We start from the raw sequence: 11,616 nt of genomic DNA on the forward strand, positions 1-11,616 counted from the left end.
CACACACCAGCGTGTCTAGCGCGTGTGCCCTTCGAAATGGCCACACACGTCCGTGTGCTTGGCCATGTGCCATTTAGGGGGTATACTGACTTACACCACACGACCAGCACATGCCTGTGTGTGAGACCGTGTGGAGCATACTGACTTCAATTCAATTTCACCACCAGAGGACACACGGCCGTGTAGCATAACCGTGTGTCACACACGGCTAAGACACACGCCCATGTCTCTACCCTTGTGGACAAAAATAGGCCATTTGCAAAGCCAATTTGCCACCTTTTTTGCACATACTTACACAAGCTCATATGGTATCATTTTAAGACACAATTATGTAGCCAAAAGTCATCAACCAATACATAATCATACCATATCCATTTCAACTAAATTCAATACTCAATTCCATATCATTTACCTATTCAAATACTAAACAATTTAATTTGCTTTCCTAAGCATAATTCACATGTATAATACATTTAACAAAACTAATCCAAACATACATAACTAGTTCAATTCCATTCATTCATTATAGGTCTATTACCAAACATTAAAAGTAGAACTATTTGCACATTCATAAGCATCAACAAGTTCATCATTTTATGCCAACTCAAATGGCCAAAATACATATCCATCAAACATACCAAAATGACCGAAGTTTATACATGCCATATACCATATGTACATAACTTCAAAAGTACCAAAATAGATGATCGATAATGCGATAAAGTCTTTGACGGTCCCCAAATTCGAGCTAGCTTTGCAGAACTATAAAACATCAAAAATTAAACAAAGTAAGCTATAAAGCTTAGTAAGTTCGTATATGAACATGAAATAATCACAACATTCATAAAGCAATTCAAAATAGATAATATCATCAACATTTAAAGCATCAATTCATGAGCTAACATAAAATTTGTTCATATCTGCATTCATGAGTTCTCAACTTCATCTATCTCGATACTTGAATAGTTTTTTGTACATACCTATATTGATACATTTATATTTCTCATCAATACTCTTATCAAACCGCTCCGGTTTATAAGTGCTTACGATAAAAATTCATCGATTTTTTTGATGCCATAATCCAACTATGGTCTTACACATACATTGTTAAGGCCCTGTCATGGTATTTCGTTCACATGCCATAACCCGGTTATGGTCTTTTTATTCATTTGCCATAGCCCAACCATGGTCTTATTCGGCAACTTGCTTATTCAATTCGTACATTTCATTTACTATCCCAACAGTTATCCAAGAGAATAATTACTATCTCAATTTCATCCATCAAACAAATAGATACACATTTAAGTTCAATTATACGAACTTACCTCGTATACAAAATTGACGGATCGGGTCGACTACTCAATAACCTTGCTTTTCCCCTGATCTAAATCTGAATTCTTTCTTTCTTGATCTATATGAATTCAAAATTGAATTATTCAATCATATATTCTTTCAATTTAGTCCAAAACATTCATTTAGGCATATTTGCACTTTAGCCCCTAAACTTTCACACTTTTAACAATTTAGTCTTTTTTCAGAATTACTCAAAATTCACATAATTTCATTAAACCCAAGCTTGGCCTAATTACATATAGGTCCCTAGAAGCCCAAAAATTTCATTTATTTCACATTACAACCCTTAAATTTTCACATTTCACAAATTAATCCCTATTTGACATTTTTATCAAAAATCTCTTTACAAAACCATTAAATCTATCAATAAATCTTCATAACCTATCAACTTAAGTATTCAATAATGGTAACTCTCAAAATCTTTAACAATTTCAAAATCTAAGGTACGGGCTAGCTAGATTATGAAGCAACGATCTCAAAAACGTAAAAATTATTAAAAACCGAGCTCAAAATATACCTAATTGCTTGAATTAGTCATGGATGAATGAACCCTATTTTTTCCTTCTTTTTCTTCTAATTTCGGTGCACAAAGATGATAATGAATGAAATTTGTGCTTTATTTTTATTTATTTTAACTTTATTTACAAAATACCATAATTAACCTTATTTATTAACCATTAAAATCACTTAATATATACCCAAAATTGTCCACTATCATTTCAAATCGTCTAATTACCATTTAAGGCCATCATATTTAAAAGCCAAATCCAATTGACACCTTTAACTAATAGCATGCAACTTTTGCATTTTATGCGATTTAGTCCTTTTTCTCAAATCGAGCATTAAACGATAAAATTACTTCATGAAAATTTCACACATTCATACTTTCATGCTATATACACATAAAATAATATTCAAAATAATTTTTTCAACATCGAATTCGAGGTTCCGAAACTACTGTTTCGATTTAGCTAAAATCGAGTTGTTACAGATTTTTCTTTCTGGTTGTCCATGAGTTGGGATTTCTTAAATTTCTTACCCGATTTGTTTTCTTTTTTTTTCCCAAATGAAAATAGTGTAAAAAAGGAGAGCAATCAGATAAGGCATCAAAATTTAATTGAAACAATTATAGCATTAGAAGTAAGAAATGAAGATTGGGCAACATTTAAATAGCTCCAGCAACTGTCAGTCAGCACTTGTGCCAAATTTATGAAGCTCGAAATGAAAAAAAAAATGAACAAATTTCAGATGGAAAGAAAAAGCTTCAATTTTCATTCTTCAAAAGGAACTGTGGTGCATGGGAACACCAGCTGAAAAACAGGGAGATAAAGAAAACAGTTGAACCTACTTCTCTAGCCAAGATGTATGAGATTAATAAATTTCAACAAAGATTATAAATGTCTAAGTATTAAAGTGCATTGTTTTTTAATTAGAATAAACTATGAACATCATCATTTGGCATTGATCAAAAGGAAGGATAGTCCAACATCAATTGCATACTTCACTAAACCAGTAAAAAATCAGGTACTTCCATAATCAACCCTAAGGTAATCTTCACTCCCATGTAGTCACTAAATCACTGTTTTTCCCCTCATTCAAAGAAACCCAAATTTTCTTAGTGTCACTTTATCAAACATTTCACATGCATAACTCGGGAACCCACAAAAATAGACAATTTCGTTTGCCTATTCAACAATAATTGTAGTGATTTGCTTAAAGCTCAGACCTTCAAATAAAGCAACTAATTTTTTTTAAAAAAAAGCATGAACCAAGAATTAAGTACTAAGATAGATTTTAAAAAACCATTTATAAAAGAGGCACAAGCAAAGGGATTTACCAGTCATAATCAATTATACTTCAAAAAATAACCCAAAGAACCCTAAAAAATTACAGTCCCAACTAGTAAAATTCAACAACCCAATAACATTATTCGAATTTAAAAAAAAAGATATAAAAAAATATAGAATGAAATGAAAAATTACCAGAATTTTTTGGTTTCAGCAAAGAGAACAGCGGTGAGAAATTTTTGGTTGCTGTTTCTGGTGAAGAATTTATACATAAGAGAAAAGGGCTAGGATTTAAAAGATGAGAAAATAAATTAACAAACAGATAAAATGAAAAACATAAAAACTTACACGGCGACGCAGCAGAGGACTATTGACGGCGATGTAGCAGAGGACTGTCGACGGCAATGCAGCAGACATTGGGGAAAAAAGTTAAGGATTTAGGGGAGGGGAACTGATTTGGGGAAAAGATGTTGGGAAAAAAAGTAAGGGATTTGGGGGAAAATTTTAGAGATTTCAGGGAGGAACTGATTTGGGAAAAAAACTAAGGGATTTCAGGGTTATCAAAATAGCGTCGTTTCAATAAAATTTAATAGATATTCGCGGCATTTATAAAAAACGCCCGTATTACTTACTTTTGTGGCGTTTGTGAGAAAAATGCCATTATAGTTCTAATATTTTGCGACGTCTTTTTCATAAACGTTGTTATTGCTTTACTTATTGCGGCGTTTTTCGATTAGCGCCACTAATGTATAATTTTACAACGTTTTTAGTCTAAATGCCACTAAAAACGCTGCTAAAAGCTTAATTTCCTATAGTGATTTTAAAAATTAAAATTAAAAAACTTTCAAAAAGTAAAAAATAATTGAAAGTTCATTTACAATAAAATACATAAGATTTTAAAAAATACATAAAAATTATAAAATTAGTATACTTTTTCCTTTATTTCTAACATGAAATTTATTTATTAAAATGATTATTAAAAAGTTTATAATTTTGTATGCATTTTCATAAAATCTTATGTGTTTTCATAAAATAAAAATTAAAAAATTATTTTTTTATTTTAAATTTTAAGAATTAAGAATAAATTGACATCTTGATTATAGTTGAAGGTTAAATTTATTAAATTTTTTGAATTAATACTAAATTAATAAAATTTGTAAATATTAGAGTAAATTTATTACTATGCTAATGAAAAATAACTAGCCCAATACTCTGTTAATGATTTAACAGAAGAGAAACAAAATATTAAATTTTGATAATATTACTGACTAAAATAATTTTTTTAAATCTAAATGATAAAATCAAATATACCCTCATTATTAAGTTACTATTTATATAGTATACCCCAAAATAATAATAATAATATCCAGTCAAGTTCCAGTTGTGAAAATGAATCCAACATCCGCAAAACTGAGATAGAGGATGAAAAAACATATATTAATTTCTGACCAGGATCAGTATCATCAGTGTGAGAAGGTCAAACGGTGCAAGTAACATGATCATCTCCTCTCTGTCCCTCGTAATTTCGTTTATCCCAAATAATAATACAACTAAAAGCTGTGAAAACATCAAATGAGCAATCTCATCAGAGTACATGTTCAGAAACTACAAAACTTAGGGAAGTTTCATAATCCTAATTTCTAATTCTTCTCCATGTGATAAGTCTACAAGCCTACCAAAATGAAGCATCTACCTTAGTTTATATCATTAGTCTGAGACTAAAGATAACATAAATAACATGCACATGGTTGAGCAGCACTGAAATTTATTGGCTAATTAGCAAATAGTTTCCATTCTCGCAGCAAGTCATCATCGCATCCATGCACGTCTATTTAAATGGCTGATCTGGCTACGTATAAAAAAGTTGGTGAATATGAGAAAAACAAAGGGGTTTAATGGTTTTCAGGGCCTTGATCGTATAGAATTCCCTTGAATACATGCCCTCCAATATTCACAGCCGTTTGATAAGCCAACTGATCCTCCTCTACTTCGTCCATAGCGTTTACTTTTACACAGCGGAAGACTGCTGGAGAATTCACTTCTGAGGGGAATTGAGCCAGTTCCAACCCTAATTTTCAAACTCCAACAAGATTAAAAATGAGTATTCTTTGAACATCTTTTTTATGAACATTATGAGACTTATTCGTCAATTTCACACCAGCAAACAGTGGCAAAAAAGGTAAAGCAGTCAAGAGAGGGAAGAGGGGATCGATCACCTTGATTCTCTCCTCGAAACTGTTGTTGTTGTTGTGGATTTTGAGGTTGCTTCTCTCGCCTTTTAGCAGCAGGAACCCAAGTACTCTTAACGTGAGTTTGGCACTGAAAGCCGTGGCTTTTGCAACAAGTCCTGCATCTCAGATGGGCACAATCTTTCTTAGCCTGGTTTCCACAGTCTTGGCAGTTGATGCCTCCTTGTCTCATGTCCGTAAACCCTACTGATCTCGAAGACCACTCATCCGAGAGGTTAAGGCCGCTAGTTCTTCGACTAGGACCCGCTCCAAAGGACTGATTATTCACATTTTGCTGCTGCTGGTAATAATTATAGTGTGGCCATATCTCAAACCCTTTGTTGCAGATCTCCTCGTTTCTGTACAAATTCAGGTTCTCCTCTTTATCTTCGTCTTGTCGTCCACCTAGATAGAAGAAACCAGCCATTTCTTACACCCGAACCCACCTCAGTTTGGACCAAAATCCATAGCACAAACACCTGTTAGCACCCTCACCACAAACCTATAGCGCAAAAGGTAAAAACCGAAGGCCGAGACATGAAAGAGAGCGAGAAACTAAAAACACAAAGAAAGTAAAGAAAAAGAAACCTGTTCAACAGCCAGCTGTGAAGAGTTCGATGTACCAAGATTGTGAATTAAAAATATATATTGGAAAAAGTTTTCATTTAAGATATTATGTAGCTTTTTAAGAACGTCATTAAATGTTTTTAAATTAATATTATATTAATCAACCTTTTCTCTTCTTCATTGATTTGAGAGTCAAAATATCTAATGTAAAAGTATATGGAAAATTTAAATTGAAAGTCTTTTTCAAAATTTAATTAAAATTTAAATTATTTATTTAATACGTATTTACGTTAAATTGGAAATGAATTTGATTAGTTAAAACGAGTTTTAGCAGAATGCAATTTACCTAGAAATCGAAAGAAGAGATATGAGATGGCTGTAATTGGCGATTGAATGACGTGTGAGAATCTCAATAATTGTGTCCCCATTTAGTCACTCTCGAGCCCTGCGCTTTGCTTTGCTTTCTCCTGTATTGGTTGACCCTCTCTCACGGCCAATTATTTCCCCATTCTACGCATGTTTCTTTCATTTTTCTAATTATTACATTAAGCAAGGATCCAGTTGAACTAGAAAGAGCAGTCATCAAATTCGTACAAATTGATACATTCAAACCAGCCTTTTTAGATTGTCAAAAAGAAATAACTTTTATCACTAACATTTTGTAAAGCTAAGCCGTCCATTTAGCAAAAGGCCGAATAATTATTTCTGGTTTTCCATTTTATATTCCCTTTCCATCTCTCATTACGGATCATTAGCTTTCCGTCCAATTTGTAATTACAACTTTTGTCGCAACCTAATGACCTACGAAGACCTATATATCTCACATAAAATTGAACTATATAATAACCGCAATTTTCACTACCATTTTCTTCACCCACTTGTTCTCTGGTGACACAATTTTTAAGTTATTTTATTTTTGCCTATTAACTATTTGAAATCAAACCCAATTTCAATAATGATTTGAAATTTGACAAAATATTAATATGAGTTTTTTATTAATATAATAATAAATTTAATTTTTAATATTTACATATCTTATTAAATTGGTTCTAAATATAAAAATTTAATAAATTAACCTTTAATATTTATAATATTTTTCATTTTAGTTTAAATTTTTAAAATGTAATAAATTTATTCCTTAATATTTACAAAATTATAAAATTTGATTTGTTTAACTAGGCAAATGAAAATCCAAATGTTGTGCTAACTTGTAGTTGTACCATTGTTTTTTTAATGGGATTTTGCAGTTTGTGGTGTGGCAAGAAATACTAATGACACAGAGGTTAGAAAGGCTCGAAAAGAACAATTAAAAGGAGATGAAGCTGTTGGGTACCCCCAAACTCCCTTAGAATACCTTCTTAATCCTTCACCTCTACTTGTTCATTCTCTACATGTTCCAGATTTTGCAGGACCATTACTGTGATTTTGTTATATTTCTGTAGAATTTTAATTCAATTCATTTTTGTTACTTTTATTGTACCGCATGCGATAAAAAATGAAATTGCAATATTGACATTATTTTTTCTCATCCAAGAGAAAAATAATGATAACAAATTTATGATTTTTTTGACAAAATGTATGATTGAATAATCGAAATAATCATCATCAATTATTTTTATATGTAAATTTTAAGGTCATTTTGTAAATATTGAGACCTAAATTTATTAAATTTTTAAAATTTAAATTAAAATGACAAATTTTATAAACATTGAGAGTTTTTTTTAATTTTTATATATAAGATCAACTAAATAGAATGTGTAAACATTAGAGGGTTGAATTTATTATTATACCAATAAAAATCTCACATTAATACTTTCATCAAATTTCAAAAGATTAATAATGTTCAATGATTAAAAATTTAATTTTAAATAGTTTATTCACCTAAATAAAACAACTTAAAAATAATATTTATCAAAATAAAATGCCAACAATACTTTAATGACCGTTCTTATACTTTACCTCAAACAAAATGATGAGAATAACATCGAAAAAAAAACCTAAATAATTTAAAAGAACAGAAACAATTTAGTACAAGGTTGTTTTGTTTTGAATAAACTGATTAAGGAAAATAGTAAATAGCCTAATATGAAATAAGATTAAATTTTGTTATTAATCCTTGTACTTTAAAAAAGTTGCTATTAGCTACTAATATGATTTAGTCATTATACTTTAATTTGATTAATTTTAATCTTTGTATTTTTGAATTGGTCAATTTTAGTCCTTTTTTTCTAATTTTGAAATTTTAGTCCTAACTCAAACAGTACCATTCAAATTTGTTTAGTTAAATTTTATTACTAATCATGTATTATGCGTATAGCTATATATTTACTTCATATTTTCCAATTGGATCATTTTAAGTCCCTATGCTTTTCGAATTTTGAAATTTTAGTCTTGATGCAAATGACAGTCGATAATCCATTAATTGGATTTTTAATTAGTAATATGTGAAAATAACAAGTTGACATGACATTACACATTTGATAATATGTTTATCACATTAGATCAATTCTGAATATAGCATGACTTAACTTAATGAGTTTAACAATTACCGTTTGTTGAGAACTGAAATTTTGAAATTTGAAAAGTATAAAGACTAAAAAGAACCAAATTAAAGTATATAGATGAAATCCACAACTTTCAAAAAAATAATAATAATAATAATAGAAACTAATACCAGAATTTAACTTGAAAATAAATGGCTTACACTTTGAAACAAATTGATGAGAAAGGCCTCATTTACGGTGTACTTGGTTGGATTGAAAAGTGAGAAGAAAATAAATTTTGAGTGTGCTTGCATAGGAAGAAAAGTGAGAGAAAAGAAAACAAGAGAGATGATCATTTTCCATCCGAATGAATAAAAATCAATCTTTCCAAATTAGAAAGATGAAAGGAGAGAAAATGAGAAAGATGTGTATGTTAATTCAAAATTATGCATTTTTCAAATGGTTTATTTTCTTTCTTTTCATTTTTCATCTCTACCATATAATAGGTAGGAAGAAAATTACTTTTTTTTTTTTCATTTTCCATCTTTCCTAGCAAGCAAACTTATAGAAAGAAAAATTATATTTTCATCCTTCTAATTTTTACCCTTTCAATTTTACATTCTTAATTTCAATTTTTATTTTACTCTACTAAACAAAGCGTTAATGTATAGAGTTTCAAAAGTGAATATATATTTTTAATAAAACTGAAATTTTCACTTAAACTTTTTCTTAAATACAGTCCAAAAATAGAAACAAGTCAATCCCTTAAGATCTTCCATGGTAAGCTTTGGGACAAAAACTTAGGGTAAACTTTTAGCTATCAAGTAATAATTCATAACAAACTTATTACATCATTACAAAATTTGTAATTAACAATGCAAAGGACAAAATGGGCGAAAGAATTATGTTCTCAAGGTTTAGCCGCATCATTTCCCTCCCCCAATTTGTAATTTATCAAAAAAATATTGTAATATATTTTGTCACACAAATCACAAAATATTTTACTGATTACAAAATTTTTTACCCCTACGTAATATATTTTTTTGTAACAGCCAAATTTGATGACTTCTTTACAGAATACATTATTTTGTTACAAAATTCCGTACATAAGGTGTAATATATTTTGTAAAGCAAATTACAAAATATCATACCTCGAGTGCACAAAGTTCTTTAGCACCTGCGTAATATATTTTGTAACAATAAATTTTGATTATTTAATTTCAAAATATATTACCTTATTACAAAATTTCTTAAATAAGCAATAATATATTTTGTAATTTGTTTTACAAAACCTATTACCCTATTGCAAGATTTCTTACCGCCTATGAAACAGATTTTGTAATGACCACAATTTGATTGTTTCATTAAAAAATATATTACCCTCTTACATGGATTATAATATATATTAATATTCTCTTTATTTGTTTTACGGTCTATGTTCGAAGTTTGTAATTGTCACTCTCAACAATGTTTTTTGTAAGGTTCGAACATGCGCTCTTCTTCGCATACAACAATTGTTTGTAATTAATATATTTCCTAAAACAAATTTATATAATATATTTTGTAATCACTATTTGATTATTTTATTACAAAATTCATTACCCTGTTACATGAATGTAATATATTTTGTAAAGTTGTGAAAATAGAATGTCAGTAATGATAATATATCGTAAAGAAAAGAGAAATAAAAATAAAGAACACACAGATGTTTACGTGGAAATCCTTTCAGGAAAAAAACTACGGGTAGAGGAGAAAAAAATTCACTTTGTCGAATTCGAATAATTACAAGAGGAATAAACTATGTCTATTTATAGGCTTGTAAAATCATATTCTAATAAGAGTGTAGTAAGATTGAAACACCTTATTCTAATCAATATCAAATAGATGGAATTTAAAAGGTTTAAAAAACCTTATTCTAAAATAAAATAAAATAAGTGTAGTTCTATATGGATTTTACTTTTATTTTATTTTACCATTGTATTTTATTTAAATAAAGATTCAGGTCACTTAATTCTAACAATCTCCACCTTGATACGAATTCTCAATGAACAAGTTCTTCATCGCAAACTCTTAATGAACAAGTTCTCCACCTCTTCCATAAAACCCCTTAAGGGTTTAACTTCAACAATGAACACCAACTAAGTCTAGGCAATGCTCAAACTTGGTTATAGGAAGTGACTTAGTCATCATATTTGCAGGATTTTCATGAGTACTAATTTTGCTCACAACAATATCGCCACGAGTAATAATATCACGAACAAAATGATACTGAACATCAATGTGTTTTGTTCTCTCATGAAACATTTCATCTTTTGTAAGGAAGATGGCATTTTGACTGTAACAAAATACTGTACTAATTTGAAAGTCTTCATTGAGTTCACTAAAGAGTCTCTTCAACTAAATGGCTTCTTTACAAGCCTCAGTAATTGCCAGGTACTCAGCTTCAGTGGTAGAAGAAGCCACTGTAGTTTGCAAAGTGGCTTTCCAACTGATTACACAACCTTTGATTGTAAAGACATAACCTATGAGAGATCTTCTTCTATCAAGGTCTCTAGCAAAATCAGCATCAACATACCCAATGACTCCATCTGTAGTTCTTCGAAACTGTAAGCAAACATCAGTAGTACCTTGTAAGTATATTAAAATCCACTGAACTGCTTTCCAATGTTCTTTACCGGGATTCACCATGTATCTACTAATTGCACTGATTGCATATGATAAATCTAGACGTGAACAAACCATAGCATACATGAGAGATCCCATTGCACTAGAGTATGGAACATGTGGCATGTACTCAATCTCATCATTTGATTATAGAGACAAAGCCAATGAAAGTCTGAAATGGGCTGCTAAAGGAGCACTAACAGGCTTAGCACTCTGCATATTGAACCTGTAAAGAACTTTCTCAATGTAACCCTTCTGACTTAGGTGCAATTTACTTGCTTTTCTATCTCTGAGAATCTCCATACCAAGTATCTTATTTGCTGGTTCCAGATCTTTCATCTCAAATTCTTCACTTAGTTGGCCTTTGACCTTTCTTATCTCTCCTTTATCTTTTGTTGCTATCAACATGTCGTCAACATAAAGGAGAAGATAAACAAAAAAACCATCACTGTTTTTCTTAAAGTAAACACAATTGTCAAAACTATTTCTTTTGAAATCATGAGAAGTCATAAAGGAATCAAACCTCATACACCA

At 30.1% G+C, this 11,616-nt stretch overlaps 1 protein-coding gene and 1 long non-coding RNA gene across 2 annotated transcripts; both read right to left on the reverse strand.

Annotated features, from left to right (window-relative positions):
• Positions 1–502: 502 nt before the first annotated feature.
• LOC108488932 (uncharacterized) lies at positions 503–3,811 on the reverse strand. The gene is made up of 4 exons (XR_001871834.2): positions 3,489–3,811; positions 3,336–3,392; positions 1,326–1,411; positions 503–762 (listed from the first exon to the last, which is right to left on the reverse strand). It is a non-coding gene; the product is annotated as an uncharacterized LOC108488932 (long non-coding RNA).
• Positions 3,812–4,556: 745 nt separating this feature from the next.
• LOC108488849 (protein SHI RELATED SEQUENCE 5-like) lies at positions 4,557–6,111 on the reverse strand. Its single transcript, XM_017793129.2, has 3 exons — positions 5,957–6,111; positions 5,357–5,870; positions 4,557–5,208 (listed from the first exon to the last, which is right to left on the reverse strand). Exons 2-3 carry the CDS (start codon positions 5,793–5,795, stop codon positions 5,033–5,035), a joined length of 615 nt encoding a protein of 204 aa, XP_017648618.1. The 5' UTR covers positions 5,796–5,870; positions 5,957–6,111; the 3' UTR covers positions 4,557–5,032.
• Between the last annotated feature and the right edge of the window lie 5,505 nt (positions 6,112–11,616).

The sequence above is a fragment of the Gossypium arboreum genome, chromosome 3 (assembly GCF_025698485.1).
Source record: "Gossypium arboreum isolate Shixiya-1 chromosome 3, ASM2569848v2, whole genome shotgun sequence".
Lineage (NCBI taxonomy): Eukaryota > Viridiplantae > Streptophyta > Magnoliopsida > Malvales > Malvaceae > Gossypium > Gossypium arboreum.

Bases quoted from the DNA above. Each gene is read 5' to 3' on its own strand.
- LOC108488849 (XM_017793129.2), bottom strand. From the start codon at position 5,795: ATGGCTGGTTTCTTCTATCTAGGTGGACGACAAGACGAAGATAAAGAG. The intron at 5,209-5,356 runs GTGATCGATCCC...TTTGAAAATTAG, and splicing joins GTTTCGAGGAGAGAATCAAG to GGTTGGAACTGGCTCAATTC.